This window comes from Pseudorasbora parva, chromosome 6, assembly GCF_024679245.1.
Source record: "Pseudorasbora parva isolate DD20220531a chromosome 6, ASM2467924v1, whole genome shotgun sequence".
NCBI lineage: Eukaryota > Metazoa > Chordata > Actinopteri > Cypriniformes > Gobionidae > Pseudorasbora > Pseudorasbora parva.
Genome location: NC_090177.1, coordinates 24,878,742 through 24,903,068, shown reverse-complemented (window position 1 = coordinate 24,903,068; position 24,327 = coordinate 24,878,742). Strand labels below are relative to the sequence as shown.

General features: G+C 38.3%; 1 protein-coding gene across 2 annotated transcripts in view; it reads right to left on the bottom strand.

Moving 5' to 3' along the window:
- Positions 1-24,327, bottom strand: part of lamb2l (laminin, beta 2-like) — a 58,329-nt gene that overhangs the window by 27,731 nt on the left and 6,271 nt on the right. The window contains exons 1-2 of one of the 2 annotated variants that reach the window (XM_067446395.1): positions 8,019-8,132; positions 6,952-7,027 (exon numbers count right to left, since the gene is read on the bottom strand). In XM_067446395.1, coding sequence (XP_067302496.1) covers positions 6,952-6,988 — 37 coding nt within the window. In that variant the 5' untranslated portion in view covers positions 6,989-7,027; positions 8,019-8,132. Of the gene's footprint in view, positions 1-6,951; positions 7,028-8,018; positions 8,133-24,327 lie in introns of those variants that run through there. The other variant, XM_067446396.1, reaches the window with a different exon arrangement.

The window sequence follows — 24,327 nt, the reverse complement described above, 5'->3', positions numbered from 1 at the left end:
AGGGATGCAAACACATGTATGGTCAAAAAAGAGAGAGGTAAGGGCCTGGAATTTATGTTGTGTTTTGTTTGTGTTTTATGTGTGTGCGTGGAAGTTGTCCGTGAGGGGCTACCTGCGTTACTTTCAGTTTGTTCATTTATTTGATTAAAGTCTTTAAAATGTTCACCGGTTCCCGTCTCCTTCCCTGTCTTACAGGGAGATTTAGTAGTTTTTAATGTTTTGTTATGGAAGTTTGAGAAGAGTTTCTGTGTTGTTGTTTTTTTCTGTAGGGTTAACATCATGGTGACAAGTGGAGCATGAGCTTAGTTTGCGAATAGATGTATGTTAAATGTATTGCTGTCCTCATTCAACAAGTGCTATGCTATCAAAGCATTGTGTAACCAATTAGCAAGGTGACATTTATTGCATTAGCTAGTTAAAGCTAGTTAAGTTTCCACTAAAAATACTAAAAATGTGAGAATACATGATATTTATAAGTTAAATGTATGAATTAGCTTACTCAAAATTTTCAAGTTCAGATCAATTAAAATATATGATTATAAAATAAAATCTGCAAGTTCTGCTTACTTAAACATTAAATTTCTTAACTTTTTAAAAAAAAATTGTCAACTAATTTGGGTTTACAGTGTAATTAACACATCTAAACACAAATGTTGTTTGTGTTGGTGTAAACACTGCTGTTATTTAATAGTTTGAGGCTATGTAGAAAAAAATAAAAGCAGCCCAGTTTGTACTCACAAATTTCAAGCTTATTAAAATAAAATTACATTTAAACATCTGCTATTTGATGTTGGGGCAGGTACTTGGCTGCTTGTCCCTGCATTTTCTAACACACCCACTGTATAAGCAGACACACACACACAAAACACACACACAAACACACACACACACACACCCACACACCCACACACCCACACACACACACACACACACCCTCTTCCTACATTTACAGCACACAGAGATACAAGCGGTTCCAGAGGCAGATGTGCAAGTGAACAGTACAGGAATGCCAAGCCAGGAAAATGTCATTCATTAAGAGAACAATTCCAGGTGTAAAAGTATCTCACACGCGTCTTACAAAATGCCCATCTGTAGGTCAGGAACGGCATTCCACAAAATCGACGACAAGCTGCCACACGTGCTGAACTGCATGTCACAAGGAAGCTGAGACCACCGCAGAAGTGACTGATGTATCTGCCTATAAGCAATATGATTGTTAAAGACCCAAGAAGCACAGCATATTGGTACCATTGCATTGCAGTAATCGGTTGATATTAGATTTTTTTTTGTATGTAAAGTTAGTATTGGATATTTATTTGTGTATGCTAATTTCCTCTGTTTTTACATTTAGATCACATCATCGAATGCTCACTTTAAAGTTACTATTTAAAATAATTAACCAAAATTCAAAATGAATATCCATTTTTTACAACTGTATATTTTAATTTTGGGATGTCTAAATTATTTTAAAGCTGCAGTCCATAACTTTCATTAATATTCCATGTAATATTCCATTAAAACAAAAAAACTAAAACAAGAAGTGTCAATTTTGATTTCACTGATTTAAGAATAAAAGGTGGACTAGCATAGACAATGCACTGTCAAACCCTGAACTGGAATGTAAAAAAAATCAGATAGTGAACCTACAGGCACAGGCAAAGCAAGGCAGTCATTGATGTTTGAAGTCAAACAATCATAATCTAACAATTGACAGATCATAACTAGAATGTTTCCTCCACAGATAATACTGATAAAACTGATGGCAATGAAGCGCTTATGAAGGAGTAAGTATAAGCAATGCACTCAATAAAGCCTTAAGCTAGCAGACCTATATGTTTTGTCTGCGTGAAGTTTATTCCAAAACGGACAGAGTTCACAAAGTACACATGCCCTAAGACACATAGAGACATTCCATTACAATTGCACATGCTCACACACCTTGATCATATTCCTTGTACAATCATTAACACACAGTCTCACTGACCCACATGAAGTAAAGATGGGCACAGAGCCAACCGCTCCAGATAATAAACTTGTGTTTGTGCCATGAAAAATAACTAAAAAATAAAAAATGTTATTGGTGATGATTAGCACTTGAATTCCTGGTAAACCGTGGACCAACTTATTAAGGTGTCCATCTTCTGTTAGTTATGAGTGGGATTTGCTCTAAACAACAAGCAAACAAACCAACTTCCTGTCATTCAGCTTTTTATAGTAGCATGAAACTGCTATGAAATAGTCTAATATTAAATGCTAAGAAAAGAGATCTTACAGAAAACTTGAGTGAGTGAAGTTGACTCCTTCAAACTGGAAGCTTACTTAACACCCCTTCATCAAACCAGGCTCTCCAGCCACTACTTAAAATATCTTTTAAAAAGCCACATGTAGAAATCACACACCTGAGACTGTTATCATCTCCACAACATTCCTCTCATGCTCTAAATGCTGGCTAAACCTTTAAACACAGCTTTCCGATCCACAGAAACAAGGCATAAACATAAAAAACAGATAATATTTTCATATCTCACATATTCACACTGAACAGAACATCAGAAGGACTTGGCTAAAGCAATTCTTCTGATGTCTGTATTAGCATGTGTCGCTAAGCTAATAACACAATAGCCTAAGAAGTCGATTAAAAGCAAACTCACACACAAATATTATTATTAACACTCTTCAGTACTGAATTAAATTTATTTAAAATCAACACTCAACATCTTGGATGCATTTTTTTATTTGGTGCAATGTATTATGGGATTGCCTTAAGCCGCTCCTGTGTCCGAATATGCTTTCTTTCCTTTTCCCTACTACATATTAGGTTAAAACAGCATGAAAAAAAGTCTAAACCTGGACAACTTGCTACATCCTGCGAGACACTGAAGTGCCCGCTGATGGACACTTTACTATCCTATCCATGAGGCCACGGGAGAGGAGTTGTGAATGAATGAAATGTGTCACAGGACAATGACAACATACAGCAAGTACGTTCTGACTACATTCACATTCATACTATCGAGAGGCCTACTGATCTGGGGTCGCCCGAGGTGCAGCTGCACCATATATTATAGTTAGCCTATAACCTTTTTTAACTAAAGCAGCATAATTTAGCTGACTGGTGTTCATAACAGCCTTCGCATTACAAGTGAACCTACAGCATGATGTTTAAACATGCCATCTTGATAGACAGCTCAGTAGGGTTTGGAATAGGGCCAGTGTTGCAGTGTTTTTCCATTTCCAGTCCATTTTTCCAGACATTTAATCTTTTAAGTGCACATTCAACAGGGGATACACATTTAAGCATCTAGCTAAATGACTAATGATTGAGCATATAAGGATCCTGTTAAAATAATAAATGATGCACAGCGCAATTAAAATGATAATTATGATAAACTATGATAATTATTATAAAATGATAATTGCGCTGTGCTACGATGAGAATAATGGGCCACAATTAGCGTGTTGATCCCCCTCTCCCTCACATGTTAAAACTAATGGCCATCCTCAGCACTGTTCTCATTCCATCCTCAGTGAAGCACCCTCACTATTGAAATCCTGCTCCTCTTATTCTCCACTTATCTCCCTCTTGTTCAGTTTTACTCTCTTTCTTTTGATTCACTACATATTTCAGAGAGTGAAAATGACTGGTACCTGTATCCCACGCATGAGCACCAGTGTCAGAAGCATGTGTACTAACTGTTAGCCCATCAAATTACAAGTACCCTGATCAAGAAAAAGCATTTTTTGTTTCCACAGGTGCAATGAACAGAAGGCAAATAGCACCGAATCTATAATGAGTTAAATTAACATAAAAGGAAACGTGTCAATAACTTAAGTTAAATGCAGTGCAGCACTGCTTAAAGGTGTCATGAACTGGCTTTTTAATTTTTTTATACTGTTGTCTGAGGTCAACGAATGACGTTTGTGTGTTTTTACATTCAAAAACATCAGAACTAATAAGTAAAAGGCTATTTTCTACACTGATTTTGAGGCTGTCTCCAAAACGCTGGGTTCTGATGGGTGTGCCGCACTGAAGACTTGGAAGTAAAAAACGTCAAAAACGACTTTATCAAACAATCACAATGTTTTATTTCTCAATGTTCGCAAGATTGGACTATATAAGCACGAACCACGCGCACACACATACACGTTCGGTGCACTCGCTGCCCTTCAGATGAGAATGAGAGAGAGAGAATAGCAGAACAAGAACAAAATCTAATGAGATTCATCGGCCTGCCGGGCTTTTTGCGAGCAATGGCCTATACGTGTCTGAGTCCAGCGTGCTAAAGGTATGCTCTGTTAGACACGTACACATAAGCAAAACGATCTATAATGCAACACTATTACATATAACAACACTTTTACTCACATAAGTGTGTTGCACCATTCCTGTCGGATCCAAATCCAGCATCAAATGGAGATTTGTTTACAAACGATTCCGCAGTGAACTGAAGTGAACAGAACACTGTCTTCCCCACGTGAGCTGGAACCTCATTAAAAATAAAGTTCAACCACTCCACATATTAGGATCAGAAGGAAGCGTATGCAGTGACTGTGTTCTTCCACAACCAGGAAGTTCTCCTCGGCATGAAATTGTTGTTGACCAGCTAGCACGTTGGTGGGCGCGGCTACTAGATTAGACGCGTTATAGATTCTGTAGAGGCGGTGTTTCGTTGCGCACTGACGTCAGTGTGAAGCACAGGACCGTTTTCTGAGCCTGGTGTCTATAAAAGCTTTTCTTTGACCAATAAGGACGTTTTCAGCTCTGAAACTTACAGGATATTCTTATATTACCATGACCTTTTATATATCAAAAGCTCAAGGGAGAGTTGATTCCTCAATTTATCACACCTTTAAGTGAATTAAGCACCTAGTTAAACTGAATTGCAAAAGCTTTATACATTTGCAGCACTAAGTTTCTGTTTTAAAATGGCAGACAGTGTAAAAAATGTCTAGAGAATTTTTTTACCTTGAGCGCCACATTTTTTTAAAGTGGTGGTTGCAGGGGATTTCTCTTTTTTAACTTTAGTTAGTGTGTAATGTTGCAGCTTGAGCATAAACAGTATCTGCAAAGTTACCGCGCTGAAAGTTCAATGCAAAAGGAAATATTGTCTTTTAAAGTTATGGCAGTTTATTGAAACGGCCGATTTGGACTTGGTGACATCATAAACCCCTGTCTAGTCACCGCAGATGTGACTTCTGCCCGTAATGGTAAGGGCCGTGGCGTTTCCGGACAACTTGTGCTTGGCACTTCAGCCAATAAAAATACATGAAACTACACTCTAAAAAATGCTGGGTTAAAAACAACCCAAGTTGGGTTGAAACTGCACCGACCCAACAATTGGGTTGTTTTAACCCAATGGTTGAGTTGTTTTAACCCAGTGGTTGGGTTAAATGTTGCTTAAGACAACCCAATTGCTGGGTAAGAACAACTCAACCATTGGGTTAAAACAACCCAATTGTTGGGTCGGTGCAGTTTCAACCCAACTTGGGTTGTTTTTAACCCAGCATTTTTTAGAGTGTACATTTGGCCATCTAACCAATCTAAGACCATCGCATTTTTCTGAGAGATGGGCTTCATAGAAGCAGGAAGCAAACGAGCCGTTCAAAGGACAGTGGAGACAGCAGTGTGGAATAAAGATAAAATATGAGAAAAATATGGCGCAAAAAAAATTAAATTAAGTATTAAGACATGTTATACTGCGCCCCATAAATATAACCAAGCCTAGAAAAAAAACACGGCACCACCCCTTTAAAAAAAAGCATGTCATGCACAACAGCATAACAGGCAAACACATCCATTTAGTGCATGTTTACAAAGAAAAACAATACAGAGCATATTTTTGTATTTAAAAACTTGAGATACAGGGCTGTGGAATGAAAAGGTTTATAGATACATTTAAAAAAAGTTGAACTACTTTTAACTTGAATGGGGAATGCCATGTCACGAACATGTTTTTGCATTTAAAAATGAGAGACGCAGAGCACTGCAACTTTTTAACTTTTTTTAAGTGCTGCGTTTCTAGAATGACATGTCATGCACAAGACACTGCAAAAGACACAAGATGCCGAAATTAATCCCAAAGTGAAAATTGCAAAAACGTGTTTCCTGTGCAGTTTATAATTTCCCCCCATGTATCTGTTTGCATGTTTTTTTGGTCGTTCAATATAGTCTGAAATATTCCTTGCCTTGTTTAGCAGAGTTTGCCGCAGGTGCACAGTTTCCTCATAATGCATCTACCTTTCATTATGAAACACAAAGAAGCAAGGAAAAGCAAACACAATGCCTCTGATTGCTGCTCTTCAGATAGAGAAAGGCCAGGGCCTGATGCTAAAGAAGAGAGAGGGGTAACAGGTTGGTCATGTTTTCGCTTGCTTAAGTCTTCGTTGAAAAGGGCTCTCGTGGGAGCAACTGTGAAAGACCTCCCCGGTGGGGGGCAGGTGGGGGTCTGTGTGTTTGAACTTCACTTTGTTTAAGAAGCTTATCCCCTGCTTACCTCATTGGAGAGTCAGTCTTTGATAATGACATGAGATTGTATGTGTTGTCCTCAGTCGTTTTATGATCCCCTTAAAGGTATAGTTTACCCGAAATGAAAATTCTGTCATCATTTGCTCACCATCATGTAGTTCCAAACATTTTCCTTTCTTCTGCTGAACACAGAGTAGAACATATTTTGAAGAACGTGGGTAGTCAAAGAAGGACGGTAGCCATGGACTTCCATAGTATTTTGCATACTATGGAAGTCAATGACTACCAGTTGGTTAACTCTCAACTGTTTGGTTACCCACATTCTTTAAAATAGCTTCCTGTGTTCCGGAAAGAAAAGAAAGAAAAACAAATAGGTTTGGAGCAACTTGAGGTTGAGTTAATTTTTGGGTGAACTAACTCTTGACAGGTATGACCACCATACTCTAGTTTATGCACAAATCCATTCATTTTAATTTGTGACTTACCCAGAAGCAGAACACTGAAATACTTGGCCTTCATCATGGGCTATCAAACGAACATGAGCAGCTGATTTTCAGAGGCCTGAAATACAAAGATAAATAAGAAAAAGCTGTATTTATATACATTCTAAAGTTATATTTTTAGGGCTTTTTGCCTTTACTTTAATAGGACAGACAGGAAGAGGAGAGGAGAGAGGGGACAGGGACTCGGGTCGCCCGAAGCACAACCACATCATATGTCTGAGCACTTGCCCACTCTTCTATGTCTCCGCAGTATTATATGTTGAATATATTAGAGCACTAGACATTTCACCAAATGAATATTAAAGATTTAAAGCTAGGTAAGCATAAGGAGGTGAGAGTGAAGCTATGCAGCTTTTGTCTGGTGGGACCATGAGTGTGAGCTCAAGAGAGGAGCATCGGGCCCCCGGCTGCAGCCTCTTCAGTGTGCTGGTGAGAGGAGTGACAGGTCAGCTCCACCACACAATGCCACAGCCTCCATTTCCCACACAGCTTCCACTCCATATTTCACTGCCACTAAATCCTTTCACACTCACTCAACTTATATAGAGAACAAACTGTTTCACTGATGTTATATCAGTCAATAAACAGGCTACAATACACAGAGTTTAGACATGGAGCTAATTTAATGCTAACTTAAAACCTTCTATAAAAACTCAAGTAATTGAAAAAAAAACTATTTACATAATTTTATGATTTTAAACCCCTTAAAAAATCTGAAATGAAAGAATTATGGGACATATGGGACATTAAATCAAATGTCAAAGTCCTTAAAATCAGTCTAGACCATACCAGGAGGACACTAAGATGTGATGCCTCGTGGATAAACAGTACATCATGATGACACTGTTAAATCAAAGAAGGACAAAAGACAGATAAAACTGAATAGCAGGATGAAGACAGGATTTCAAAACTGGCTGGCAAAACAACAGATAAAACCAGCATGACCTGCACATCACCTGCATCTGTGTAGACCAACCAAAGCACTGCAGAGTCTCTGATTCTTTATCTAAAGCATTATATGCAAAATACAAGAACAATATAGTACTCACGCAACCACAAAAGTTGATAAATATCCTCTGAGAAAGGCTCCCTTGGAGGCACAACAAGAGAAAGACTGGTTGTGTGTGAGATGTGGGGTGTGTAAAAATGTGTGAATGTGTAAAGTTAAGAACCAAAAAAAAAAAAAAAAAACTTTAGAGGCACAACTGGCCTTTCCAGACAAAAACAGAAGGAACGGCTTAAGCCAATCAGAGTGGACGGAAAACGGTCCCCCCCACCCTCAGCGCAGCAATGGGGTGAATGGAGAATGATTCTTATTCAAATGCAGCTGTCACTCTGAAAGCCACTGTTTGAAAGGGGGAGCCGGTCTCCAGGCTGACGGAATGCACTGAACCATTCTTTAGGGGGGCGTTGAGCTGGTTAAGGGGTACAGAGGGGAGGGCAGTGATGCTTTGGCTTTCTCTGACCACACACACCCTCTACCCTCTATCCATCTATGCCCATTCAGACCACTACCTAAGCTATTTTACTTCTTATAAAAATAAATAAGTAAATATAGAAATAAATGGGCCTCCAGATTTGTTTCGTTGGCTGATTCTGATCACTAGCAAACGTGTCTTCTTGGTGTAGCCTACTATAAAAAAGATAATTATACACATAATTATATATCATTACTTTTTCTTGTTGTGCTACCACAATAAAATGAAAAATAAAAAAATCTTATAAATATCAGATTATTTTCATTTTAACTAATGTAACTCCATGAAACACACTTTTGTTGGAAAGCAATTCAATGTTTGATGCTTCCTAGGCTATCAATTTTGACGTAACTTGCAAGTAGCCAGCAGGTGATATCTTTGTGACATTTGTGACTTTGTGACATCTTTGTGAATTCAATTGACTGATTGTTAGGCTGCATTAACTAGGTCAGCCGGAACCGGGAACACTTCCCATAACACCTGATGTACTCGTTACATCATAAAAAGAGTGACATCTACGCTAATGTTAGTCTCTCTGTTTATCCCGAGGTTTATCCCGGATCTGGGCCCTGTCCGGATCGGATGGTGGACCTGCCTGGACATGACCAACGCATCCTGGAGTGTCTGCTGAGCCGTGTCAAATGGTGTCTCCTCCGAATTTGCCTCACTGGCACGACATGCTCAAAACCCGTCTTCGGCGCAATAATTCCGATCTTTCATGTATTCATACTCTTGTGCAATTGACGCCCCATCCTAAATAAATCTGTCTCTTCCGTGATACCCTGAAAATGTTGAATAATCCGATCTAATATGATTTCCGACCTGTAAGGTTGCCAGAATAATAATCTTACACGGTGTGTTAATAGGCCAGAGGAGAACTGGCACCCCGACTGAGTCTGGTTTCTCCCAAGGTTTATTTTTCTCCATCATGCCCCGATGGAGTTTTGGTTCCTTGCCACTGTCGCCTTTGGCTTGGCTTGCTCAGTTGGGGACACTAAAAATATGATTAAAGTTATTCAACTTATTATACAAATAAAATATATGAATTAGGTCTTATTTAATTCTATAAACTATAATACTGATCTGCCAACATTGTCGCTATATGATAAATTAAAATAAGCTGATAACATCACTGTTTTCTCCAGTACGACTGTACAGCCAAATCTAATTTTGTCGCAATATTATCCTGTTTGACACTGTGAAGCTGCTTTGACACAATCGTGATTGTAAAAGCGCTATATAAATAAAGTTGATTGATTGATTGATTGACATGGTCAGTACACTAAATTCTGTACCAAATGTTTACGTTACTAACCCAAATTAAATATTACAGAGATCAATATTAAATTTATAACAATAACATATTAAAATACTTACACACAGTAAATAAAGAGACTAAACTGGCTCTGGTCTTCAGCGTTCAATAGGCTGCCAGCATATCTGAGTTAGCAACTCTTAAAGCTTTTAAAGGGAAATAAAGGGAGCTTTTAAAGGGAAAGTTCACCCAAAAATGAAAAATGTATCCCATAATTTACTCACCCTCAAGTCATCCTAAGTGTATTTGACATTCTTCTTTCAGACAAATAAACTCGGAGTTAAACCTACGTAGGAAGTGTAACGCCTCTCACAGTTCAAAATGCTTACACTATGTCTGAAAGAAGAATGTCATACACTTGGAATGGCAATGAGATAGCTTTCATTTTGGGGTGAACTATCCCTTTAAGACAGCAGCTAAATGACTTTATCTGCAAACATCAGCAGAGTGAAGGCCAACCTGACCACATGAAGACAAAGACTACAAATTTGCACTCACACTGCGGATGAGTGACTCATGAACAAGTGCAGATGGGTGTGAAACGTGGTAAACCATCTATTCCCAGAGATAGGTGAGAGTAGGGCTGGGCGATATGGCCAAAATTTCATATCCCGATATAGCTCATTTGATATCCCGATAACGATATACATAACGATATAGCAACCTTTCTATTAATTCAGTTTATGAATAGTCTATACAAAATTGCAATGTGGAAATGCAGTTTGAAATGATATACAAAACAAATAAAGGTAGTATGGACTACATTTTTATTTTATTTAGAACCTTTTTTTAAAGCAAGACTGTCAGTAAAGTTAACACCTGCCTAGGGATGTTTACCGATGACCGTTTGACCGATGGCTGACCGTATCAACGTTAACCGATCAAAGTTGTTGGTTAAAATAAATAAAAAAGTGATCTCTAAATTAGGCTATTATAGACAGTGGACTAAACGCTACTACAGTTGGCCGTCTCATTCCAAAATCTTTTTGTGTGATTGAACATATCCCTCGCACTCAATTTTTCATAACTCGCCAGTTTGTACTTAATAAACCAATAAAAACATTTGGCGCGAGGTCACAGCGTTTGCGCGCTCACAAGGTTTGCAAAAAGTAAACCCTCGAGGTTAGAGCCAGAGCAGACGACAGTATGAAGCGTGCATTTCGCTTAAGATAGGCTTACATTTGGAAATATATTACATCTTCATTTCAGTGGTAACAAATAAGGTGTTGATCGTCTTTCTTTATTATTGTTAGCAGTAACGTTACCTCAAACTAAAGCGGCGTCTCTTCGGAGCTGTCATTTTCTTAAATGAGCCGCGGCAATGATTCAAATGAGCTTCTAACGCTGGACAAACGCCTTTATTTTCAACGCGATCACCTTGTACCAAAACCATTTCGAAACTAATGAGCCATTTGTCCTCTGATTACAAACAAGCTCCTCTGCGGCGCGTTTGCGGGACTCGTGTTTCGCGCTGTGGGGGATTTTAAAAAAGTGACGTGAGTGGAAGGGAGGCTGCAGCGCGCGTGTGTGTGTGTGTGTGAGTGAGAGAGCGAGAGAGAGGGAGCGCGTTTATGTATTGCATGGGCATGCCGTGGCGTGAGGTGCATCTTGACGTAAAATTCTGCCATAAACGCCTTATCGTGGCGTAAGCGATAGAGCCATATATAAAACGATAGACATTTTCTATCGTCCAGACGATATATTTCGTCATATCGCCCAGCCCTAGGTGAGAGTGGAATGCCATCACACCATCTCAATTGCTTTGTTATGATGGTTATCGGTAACTTATTGAAACATGTATTAAGAAAATGTCTGGAGAAGTAATTCATTCATTTATTTATTTTGTACTAGAGTAAATAATTTGACGCCAACATTACTTGAATGAACTGCAGTATTTGACTGTTTTTCTCACACCTTATCGTATCAGAAAATAGATATGCTGCTGAGGGCTCTTCTGTCAGATAAAAAGCCCTCAGCAAACGAAAGACTGAACAAGGCGGGTACTACAAAACTTCTGATATCTCAGTCTATGACCCAGCAAACATGCTCCTTTGGGGCCCACATGGGGCCACTGCGGGCAGCCCACTGTGGGCCCAGATACCGGCGTGAAATGCGGGGCACGTGTGGGGCCCACATTGTGGGGCCCATGTGGGGCCCCAGTGGGGCAGCCCAAAGTGTGGGTTGACTGTGGGCTGGCCCATATGGGGCCATTACGGGCAGCCCACTTTGGGCCCCACATGGGCATGAAATGCGGGGTACGTGTGGGGCCCACATTGTGGGGCCCATGTGGGGCCCCAGTGGGACAGCCCAAAGTGTGGGTTGACTGTGGGCTGGCCCATATGGGGCCATCACGGGCAGCCCACTGTGGGCCCCACATGGGCGCGAAATGCGAGGCACTTGTGGGGCCCATGTTGGCCCCAGTGGGACAGCCCAAAGTGTGGGCTGGCCTATGTGGGCCCACAGTGAGCTGACTGTGGGCTACCCTGCAAACAAGCCTGCACTGGTCCTTTAAGGGCCCACTTAGGGCTAGCCTAAGGGCCCCCAGGAGGCTGCCCGTGCAGGGCCCCAGAGAATTTGCTTATTGGCAAAACGTTGGCCCCTTAGCACTGGCCCTGCGCGGGCAGCCCTCACTTAGCCCCCAGAAAGCCCTCACTAGGCCCGCACTATTAAGCGCTGGTCCTGCGCGGGCAGCCCTCACTTAGCCCCACAGGAAGCCCTCACTAGGCCCACACAGGGCTGGCACTATATTAGCTACAACAATAAAACTGTTTCACTATATATACTTATATTATACACCTGAAATGGATGCATAAACCATATTACTAATGTCTGTATTGTAAAAAATGTACAGTAGTCAAAGGGATTTCAAATCAATGGATTTATTAAATACAAAAATAGCTCATAAAATCATTAGAAAAAGTTCAATTCATGTCAATACAGCAAATGTAACACTCTGACAGGGAACGTTATATACAAATATAAAAATAATACAAATAAACAACAACAAAATTATGTGTTGTTTATGTATTATGTGTCTTTGATCTCAGCTGAAAATGTGCTTTTCAAACTTGCCATGGACCCCCAAATATGAACATACTCGTGCGAGGGACCCCCATCCTGAGAGTTAAGACATCTTTCTTTTACAACGTAACACCCCATTAATACACTAAAAATGTACTATTACTATTATATATCTAACATTAGTTTATATCAAGTTACTTTATTATTATGATTCAACTCATTATAAGAATATACTGTTAATTGCATAATTTATTTGTATATTTAAGTCCAATTTTTATTCATTTACATTCATCATTAATTTAATAGAACAATAATAAAAGTAATCATGTATTTTTATCAAATTTATTTATTCAATTTAATGTTTTTAATTAAATTTAATTAAACTTGCAGGTTTTTAAGCTAATTTATTTATTAATTGTATTATTATTATTTTAATATTCAGATTTACTTTAGGTTTTCCACATATTTAATTTCATTTATTTGTTTTATTTACAGTCAGCCATTTATGTATTTTATTATTTTAATATTCACAGAGGTTTTTTTCACATATATTTTAATCTCATTTATTTACAATCATTTAATTATTTAATTATTATTACTTTAAAATATATGTGGAAAAACCTGTGAATATTAAAGTAATAATAAAATAAATGAATGATTTTAAATAAATGAGATTAATATTCACAGAGGTTTTTCTTCATATATTTTAATCTCATTTATTTACAATCATTTATTTATTTAATTATTATTACTTTAAAATATATGTGGAAAAACCTCTGTGAATATTAAATAATAATTAAATAAATGATTGTAAATAAATGAGATTAAAATATATACGTGGAAAAACTCTGTGAATATTAATCTCATTTATTTACAATCATTAATTTATGTTATTATTACTTTAATATTCACAGGTTTTTCCACATATATTTTATTCTCATTTATTTATAATTTATTTATTTTATTATTATACAATTCATAGAGGCTTTTCCACATATATTTGAATCTCATTTATTTACTTTATTTGCAATCATTTTTTTATTTAAAGGTCCCTTTCTTCGCGATTCCATCTTTCAAACTTTAGTTAGTGTGTATTGTTGCTGTTGGAGCATAAATAATACCTGTAAACTTATAAAGCTCAAAGTTCAATGCCAAGCAAGATATTTTATTTAACAGAAGTTCCCTTTCAAAGCCTACAGCGAATGGGCGGTTTGGACTACAGCAGGAAGTGCAGGGATGTAATGACATCACTAGAACCGTTTGCTGACTAACCCTCCGCTGGCCCAATCAGAACTCGCTACGTGTTTCTGAAGGAGGGACTTCATAGAACAAGGAAATCATCAGGCCGCTTTTAGGACAGAGGAAACAGCGCTGTACAGATAAGTAAATTGTGTGAAAAAATACTGTGTTTTTTTACATGCGAAACATGAACTCATGTTATATTGTACACTGCAATGTAAACATAATCAAAGCTTCAAAACACGCGAAGAACGGGACCTTTAAATCTTATTTTTTAAATGTTTTTTCTCTATACTTTTCCACGGATCACATGTCACGCCTTTGCGGCCCCCTGGGGGTCCCCGGACCCATAGTTTGAAAACTAAACTATTCATTGGCAAAGCTCACTCTTCCCCCGAGGTCTCTCGGCTAGCCAGCAGACGGTGGTGGCGCTCCTTTCGTCCACCCGCTCGGTCTCTTGAATTCCGCAGCCATACCTTGATCTCACTCTCAACTTCTGCATCAGGTGGACTTGGCTGAAAGGAGCGGGGGTACAAGAAATTAAAAAAAAATCCCTCATTTGAACCAAATAAGGAATTCTATGTATCTTTTTAGATTAGAAAATAATAAACTTAACTTTAATATTTGTGGAGTTTTTAATATTGTAATAATTTCAGTTACTCTCCAAATTAATGTAGAAACAATTTAAAGACAGCATATTTTAAATGTGTTGTAATGGCATCTTTTTATGAATGAAGGCCAGTATAACTGACACCAATGTCTCTATGAAACATTAATGACGTTACATTACAGCATAAATGAAAGCTTCCCAATTTCAACATTTATTAGGTTTAAAAAAAATAAAAAAAAATTACTTGGCTTCCCTGTTAGACATATACAGAAATTTAATAGTTATCAAACAGCTTTCTTAACTGCATAAATAATACATTAAATATAGATGGCTTTCCTGTAGCTCAATGAGTAGAGCATGGCGCTAACAATGCCAAGGTCATGGGTTCGGTTCCCAGGGAAAGCAAGAATTGACAAAAATGTAAAACGTGTACCTTGAATGCAATGTAAGTCGCTTTGGATAAAAGCGTCTGCCAAATGCGTAAATGTAAAATGTAAATGTAGATTAATCATCTTTTCTCTTTTCCCGTTATTTCTTTGTTCATCAGTGTAACTGTCCCTTTAAAATCGGCCACCGCCGAACATGATGCGGATCTAACGCGCAGTCACGCGCATCTCATTTTCTCACGTTCATTTAAGACGTTATTTAACTATTTTAAGAATCCTACTCAACAAAACTGACATTTTGACAGCATTCCATTCCCTGTGTTTCTGTGGTTTGTTCAAGAGCGACAGAGAACTCTGAGTGCACGAGACTGGCGCAACTAACTTAGGGATCTGATTGAGACGCAGACAGGACATCGACATACGATCTCCTCTGTCTTGTAGCGTGTGTGTGTGTGTCAGGACATCGACATAAAGCGCGTTCTTTTCTTTTGTGTGTGTGTGTGTGTGTGTGTGTCAGGACACTGACATACAGCGCGTTCTCTTCCATCTTGTCGTGTGTGTGTGTCAGGACATCGACATACAATCTCCTCTGTCTTGTAGCGTGTGTGTGTGTCAGGACATCGACATAAAGCGCGTTCTTTTCTTTCGTGTGTGTGTGTCAGGACACTGACATACAGCGCGTTCTCTTCCTTCTTGTCGTGTGTGTGTGTCAGGACATCGACATACAGCTTAGATGTATCATGTACATCATGTACGCAGTATGCAGCTTTGGTGAATACTACTGGTGCTCACGTTTCCATGACTCCCGCGTGCCTGCTAGTTTACGCACACACCTGACCAACTTAGGTTTTCAGTCGCCTTTAACATTAAAGTCTCATACATTTTACCTAAGTGAATTTCAACTTACTTGTCACTTACATGTAAATTTGACCTTGTTTTGTTCCCATACTGTTAGTTTGAGTTATTATGACTCATGGGTTATATAAATTTAAAAGTGTTACATTTAAAATAAGACCAGATTTATGAATATAGAAAAATAGTGGCATATGTTAAGAGGTTAAAGCACATGTAAATAATGAACATTTGTGAATTGCAGTGTCCCGGAGTATAACTTACCGAGATATATGTGGTGAAAACGTCCTTGGACAATGTTGAGAGGGAGGCGCCAGAACTAAAAATGATAAAATGCTGTATTAGATATTTCTTCAAAAGCAAACCGTGGAGACATTTTAATAGTCCACAAACAAAAATCGTGATATGTCCCAGCTTCGTATATTTCTAACTGTCTTTCTCCTCTGCACTTGCTAGGGCGTGTGCTACGAGCACAGCCGTTATGATAAGTTATATAACGAACTTTTTCATCAGACTTGAGCAGTTTACTGTGGCTAACCGATGTATAACATACAGAATAGGGAAAACGGGTGAAAAGGACTAACCAATATTTAGCCTATTTATTTAAACTAAATCGAGTTTAAGCTAAGCAACGTTAAACAAAACATAACTAATGATCTGGATTAACAAAAACATACTAAAATACAATCCCAGACGAACACACACTGTGGAAAATAGGTAACGTTACTGTTAAATACCAAATATAATACAATTTACAATTAAAACTCACCTCAGAGTCAGGAGAAATCCGTCAGAAGAAGGCAGATCCAATTTGACCGTTGGCGGTGAGTCACTCTCAGGTGCGCATGGCGCAGTGATGATTCTTCCGCAAAAAATAGTTCCAAACAAAATATGACGCAGAGCTCTGTACCGCTGAGCTTCACAAATAAATTAAAAGCCTATGATTTTATTCATTATATGCAGCATTCAAAATTAACTAGGTTGATAGATTGTTTGTTTTATATTATTATATAGCCAGCCAGATTTTTACCACCAACTGGAACTGATAATTTAAGGCCAAACATCGATATTCAATAAAAAAATAAAAGGCTTTTGAAAGTACGATTTTTTTTTTTTTTTAATTTTTAAGGGATCGCGTTGTTAAAACAATGCAAATCATAGTGGGTTTTTTTTAGATCTTAAGTGCAGTAAAAAAAAAAAAAAAAAAAAAAAAAAAAAATGGATTCAAGAAAATAAATTAAAAATTAATCCTGAAAAAACAAAATGTATGTTACTAGGATCACAATATATGTTAAAAACAACATCTAAATTACATTTGACATTGGAAGCGACTGTAGTTCCACAAGTTGAGGTAATTAAATTATTAGGTGTTATAGTAGATTCAAAGATGACATGGGGAAGTCACATAAGTCAAGTGTTGCAGAGCATGGGTCGGAGTATGGGTATGATCAGACACTGTAGGAAATGTATTCCACAATGGTTGACCAAACAACTTGTTCAGTCATTAGTACTTTCCCAGTTGGATTATGCATCTGTTGTTTGGTCAAACACAAACGAAACTAATTTATACAGATTACAGATCGCTCAGAATAAAGCAGCACGAATAGTTCTGGGCTGCCCATACAGAACCAATGTTATGATAATGCATAATGAATTGGCCTGGTTAACTGTTAAAGGAAGACTTAAGTATTATTTACTAACATTCGTTAGAAATGTCATTACAACCAAAATTCCTGAAATAATTTATTACAAAATGAATTTTTTTATAGATACTCATAATTATGGAACACGACAAAGCATTAACACAAGAAGTTTGCTGCCTATTTGCAGAACTAATCAAATACAGCGTACTGCTGTCTATCGAGCCATGGTTGCATGGAATGCATTGCCCGTATTTTTGTTGTTTGAAAATAATAAAAAGCTATTTCAAAAAAAGTTAAAGATTTTCCTTTTTACACAATAAGGAGCATGAGTGATGGTTTAGGATTTTATTTCTGTGATGATTATTGTTGCTATGTTAATGATAAGGATGGTGATACTAATAAGAATAGTGGTAATGGCAATGATATAATAGTAATAATAGTGAGAATGATAATGTTTACTAATAATAATATTAATGTTATGGTTAGAGTGTTTGATTTATTGGGTTGGTTTTGTTTTTGTTTTTGATGAGCTGTTTATGTATGTATATGTGTATTTATTTATTTTTTTCTTATATGTATTATGTATATCAGGGTGCATAGAGCTTTCATGTCAGTGTGTGTGTGTGTGTGAGCGTGTGTGTGTATGTCATGTATAGATATGTGTGTACAAAATATATACTGTATGTGATGAATTTGAGGAGACCCCAGGAAGAATAGCAACTGGCATGCCAGGAGCTAATGGGGATCTTAATAAAGAAAGAAAGAAAGAAAGAAAGAAAGAAAGAAAGAAAGAAAGAAAGAAAGAAAGAAAGAAAGAAAGAAAGAAAGAAAGAAAGAAAGAAAGAAAGAAAGAAAGAAAGAAAGAGCGCAGGAGGGACTTAAAGGGTTACTTCAGCGCTGGGAAGATGAATCTGTATTTAAACTGGGTCATTAATGTAGTAGAAATGTGAAATTATTTTTGAATTTGGTGCTTTTTAGACTGAGAAAAGACGGGATGAAAGACAACAATTCCCAGAATGCTTCGCTGCCCTATGAGGCCACTCCCAAAGCCACCGCTACCGAATCACTGGATCACTTTCCCACCACGTTCATATTCATAAAATCAGTTCAGTTAACAGACACTACAATTAAAAACTGAACGTGTCTGTTCAGTATAATGTGATTTAGCCGCTGAGAGAGTGTCACTGCACAAACGCAGCAGGAGCACGATCATTCGAATGTACTCCAGGGTTTCTACTAATACAAACCCACGGTGGGTTGCCCACACTAAACCCAAACGGGGCCCAAACGGGCACAGCCGCTATGGGCCCCGCATGGGCTAACCCACTGGGGGCCCGTGTGGGTTTTCTGTGGGCAAGCCCAACAGTGGGCTTGCCCACAGTTAGCCCACATGGGGCCCCAAAGGGCTTGCCCTTGCCCACACTGTCCCACAGAAAACCCACACTTACCCACAGTGAGCCCACACTGGCGTGTTTGCTGGGTCTCTTTTCACAGACTATAAGCTGAAACATACTTATAACTTTTTGTCAAAACCTGCCTTGATCTGCCCTCGTTCAGAGTTCAGGCAGTGAATCTGCATTGCTTATAAGAAAATGTACAATTTTTTTCGTAAAAATAGGGCACAATGTAGGCCTACTGTACAAATATGAAGTAATTTCCCGTAGTTTTTTAAAAAAGTGTTTTACTGTATTTTGAATTACACACTGCATTAGTTTGTGTTTTAAGGGTTAACGGAAATTTCTGTGAAATTACTGGCAGAAAATTACCTGTACATTTTCCGTTTTTATTTTTTACAGTAGGCCTCAGCTGCTCGAGCGCAGAGACAACGGCGGAAGTAGAACTGGCTGAGGGCGGAAAATATGCTAATACTGGACAGTCCGTCAGTGCCGCCGTGGGGGAAAACGTGCAGATTAAGAGGCGGTAATTTTTGCACATGCTTTAGAAAGAGGCCAAAACAAAGCTACTGGGTTGTCCTGATTCTGGGTTTTCATATGGGCCAGGGACCCAATTATAGCACTTAAACACAAACAAAGATTTGTCTATTTGGATTTTCATTTTATTTTATTTATTCTCTTTACAACTGTTTCTATTTTTATTTTTACACATTGTATTCTTTTTCTTATGCATTTGTTATCCATATTTTAATTCATTTCTATGTAAAGCCCTTTGAATTGCCATTGTGTATGAAATGTGCTATATAAATAAACTTGCCTTGCCTTGGTGTCTTTAAAAGCTTTTCTTTGACTAACAAGAAAGTTTTCAGCTCTAAAACTGAGAGGATATTCTTATATTACCATGACCTCTTATATATCAAAAGCTCAAGGGAAAGTTGATTCCTCAATTCATCACTCTTTTAAAAACACTCTTTTGTGAAGAACTTCCTTCCACAAAGGATTCAAACCTCGAACGGTTTGCTCCAAATCTTGATTCTGATTGGTCAAAGCTGTTTTATTCATGCTTCACCCAATGGTTCTCTGCACAACACCCTTAGCAATATAAATTATTACTATTATATATTATATACGTTCATATTCATAAAATCAGTTCAGTTAACAGACACTACAATTAAAAACTGAACGTGTCTGTTCAGTATAATGTGATTTAGCCGCTGAGAGAGTGTCACTGCACAAACGCAGCAGGAGCACGATCATTCGAATGTACTCCAGGGTTTCTACTAATACAAAGCCATATGCTAATCGGTGAAGTAACCCTGTAAGACCGTATCTGGACAATTTTAACCATTAATTAAGTCACATACCCTATATATAGATATCAGAGAACAATTTAAAATATTGTTTCAACTCATTCTAAGGCACCTTTAAATGATTCAGTGAATGACTCATTAAGACATTTTGTTTTCATTTTTTTTCTTCTTCTTTCCATATTCAAAAATGTCTTTTAGTTAAGGTTTATTAATTTTAAAATTTTATTTGGATGCCCTTTTTTATTTTGGGCACCTTCTCTCCAAATTGTCTGTGCATATCCTGTTGGAAGCTTTTTAATAAATGCACACAGCCGAATAGCTGTGTCCTGTGGTGTTTTTTCTGCAAACAAGCCCACAAAAGGGTTTTTGGGGGCCCAAAAGGGTTAACCCACACAAGGCCTGTTTGGGTTTTCTGTGGGCAGGCCCACAGTGGGTTGCCCACACTAATTCCTCGTTGGGGCCCAAATGGGCAAATCCGCTATGGGCCCCGCATGGGCTAACCCACTGGGGGCCCGTGTGGGTTTTCTGTGGGCAAGCCCACGGTGGGTTGTCCACACTAAACCCAAACGGGGCCCAAACGGGCACAGCCGCTATGGGCCCCGCATGGGCTAACCCACTGGGGGCCCGTGTGGGTTTTCTGTGGGCAAACCCACGGTGGGTTGCCCACACTAAACCCAAACGGGGCCCAAACGGGCACAGCCGCTATGGGCCCCGCATGGGCTAACCCACTGGGGGCCCGTGTGGGTTTTCTGTGGGCAAGCCCAACAGTGGGCTTGCCCACAGTTAGCCCACATGGGGCCCCAAAGGGCTTGCCCTTGCCCACACTGTCCCACAGAAAACCCACACTTACCCACAGTGAGCCCACACTGGCGTGTTTGCTGGGGAGTTCTACTGTCTACTGGTGGGTTTCAGAGAAATTTAACCTGGTAATAGAGTAGATCAATCATCTAAGCCTAATATTTAAAGAACTTAGCAGAACTGAATCAATTATTGAGTTGTAACTACTGGGACAATTAGACAGAACTGATTTATGAAACGTTTAAACTTCACAAAGATCAAACTGAAATTTAAGAACAGTGACATTCAGAACAAAACACAAAATCAATCATTTGCAACACTTTGTGGATTTGGTATCACATAAACAAAAAACATTCAGACTTCAAGAATATGAAATGGTATGATATGAAATTATATGGACATCATATTCATCATATTCAGTATTAGGTAAGCAACATAGCGCACACTAATCCTAATTTACTTTCCTTTTCTCAACTCATATAGAAAAACGCATACACTAACTGAACATTTACTGCTTGCAATGTCAGCTGCAGGACTGGTTATTAGTTTTAAAACACTTAAAATGACTAAATGTGACAATCTAAAAAGTCCACAGGATGCTTTAGAACCAGCTTTGGTCAAAAAAAAAAAAAAAAGAGCTGACAAAGATACAGTGAGGAAAATAAGTATATGAACACACTGCTATTTTGCAAGTTCTCCCACAGAAATCATGGAGGGGTCTGAAATTGTCATCGTAGGTGCATGTACAATGCATGTATGAGAGACATAATCTAAAAAAAAAATCCAGAAATCACAATTTATGATTTTTTAACTATTTATTTGTATGATACAGCTAAAAAATAAGTTTTTGAACACCTGAGAAAATCAATGTTATTATTTGGTAAAGTAGCCTTTGTTTGCTAGCCTGACAAGCCAGACCCACATCAAGATGTTTGGTCTGGAAACTCATCACTGACAGGGCTCAATCCGAGGGGCGGGATAAACGGTTGTCTTTCAAACTCCCTCTGCACGGCGTGCATGCAATTGGATAGAGTTACAACCAACCAGAGCAACGAAGGTGAAGCAGAGCTAGTTGACAGATTAAACTCTCGCCGTATCCAGTCGGCAAAACTCAGAACATCTTCCCTTCTTAAGAATGACTTCAGTGCCGTTCTTTTCTCAGAGAAAAGCTTAATCCAAGTCTTCCAGAGTCGCGGAGTCCCAGTCCAAGGGAGATTGACAGTCAGGTTTAGCTTCTTCCATTTTCTAATGATTGCTCCAACATTGGACCTTTTTTCCACTAAGCTGCTTGGCAATTTCCCCGTAGCCTTTTCCAGCCTTGCGGAGGTGTACAATTTTGTCTCTAGTGTCTTTGGACAGCTCTTTGGTCTTGGCCCATGTTAGTAGTTCTTACTGATCGTATGGGGTGGACAGGTGTACTTATGCAGCTAATGACCTCAAACAGGTGCATCTAATTTAGGATAATAAATGGAGTGTTGTTGGACATTTTAAAGACTAACAGGTCTTTCAATTACTTGAAATTATTTGAATTATTGAACTTGAATTATTTTTTTTTTAGATTATGTCTCTCACAGTGCACATGCACCTACGATGACAATCTTAGAACCCTCCATGCTTTCCAAGTGAGAGAACTAGCAAAATAGCAGTGTGTTCAAAAATACTTATTTTCATCACTGTATATACGCACACACTCACTTATTGTTGTGTGTAGGGACATGAGATCGCAGATATATCTGATTTGACTGCTTTCCATTCCATGGCATTTATGTTTGCTATGTCTGGCTGTGTAAAACCATGCAGGCTACAAATATTTGAGTTGAATTCTTTGTGTAGAGTTGCAAATTGGCTAAAATAATGCTGTGAGTTTGGGATGGGATGATCGGTTTGTGCAAGTAACAATAATTGTGGAATCCATTGCAACTTAAGAAAAAAAAAAGGGAAAAACTGATCAATACATTAATAATATTATCACATGGTACTTGTTAGGATGAACATAAACACGACTGGGAGACATGTACAGACAAACCCCAAGTGTGTCCAAACCAGACTACACCAGCAGTCTTTGTGATATGCTTAACACAACTGCATAAAACAAGTTAGCACAGTACACATGTGATCTGCAAACTGTATTACCACAACACCAGAGCAGGCTGAGATGAAATCAGCTCAAAAGACATTGAGCTTTGGCCTTGTGGTTCACCTCCAACCTTCAAATATTTAAATAATCCATAAGAGCATGCCTGCTTAACGTATATAATCACATTGCTGTGAGAAGGATATTGAATTGAATGCAGAACAGCAGGCTGTGGATACTGTACCTGGTTTTGAAGACCATTTATTACCAAGGTTAATCTCTAACCAGACAACCTGAGTGCTCTCACGTGAGCTCCCTCCCTTTGGCTTTTCCGGAGTAAGACCAAACAGTAGCCAAATGTAAACTTAAAACCTGTGCTCAGATTCAGTCACAGAGCTATTGCACAACCTAACACTTCCTTTTCTCATTAAACACACACAAATGCACATTTAAGTGGTCAATGACTATCCAAATCAACAATCAAGGAATTAGCTAATAAATTTGTTGTGTTAGCTTAACTGAGAACATTATGTTAATTAAACATATATTACAGTTGTATATGTAATTTGGACATTATAATACTACACTCTGATACATTTTGAACTGTAACATTGAAACAAGCATTTTCTGTAAAGCTGCTTTGTAACAATATGCATTGTAAAAAGCACAATACATAAACTTTAGAATTATGCATATTTTCTAATTATGCTTATCCAAAAATATCCTAAAATGATAAAACTACAAACTTAAGCACACAAAATGTTAAATTTGGTGATGTTTCCATACAGGCAGTCCGGGAAACTGAAAGGTCTTGTTGCTTGAAACTCATACACTATAATGCCAAAAGTTTTGGGACATCTGCCTTTACATGCACATGAACTTTAATGACACCCCATTCATAATCCGTAGGGTTTAATATAGAGTAAGCCTATCCTTTCAACTCTTCTGGGAAGGTTTTCCACAAGGTTTAGGAATGTTTTATGAGAATTTTTGACCATTCTTCTAGAAGCACATTTGTGAGGTCAGGCACTGATGTTGGACGAGAAGGCCTGGCTCGCAGTCTCTGCTCTAATTCATCCCAAAGGTGATCTATCGGGTTGAGGTCAGGACTCAAAAGTTCCTTCGCACCAAACTCATCCATATCTTTATGGACCTTGATTTGTGCGCTGGTGCACAGTCATGTTGGAACAGGAAACTAACTGTTCGCATAAAGTTGGGAGCATGAAATTGTACAAAAT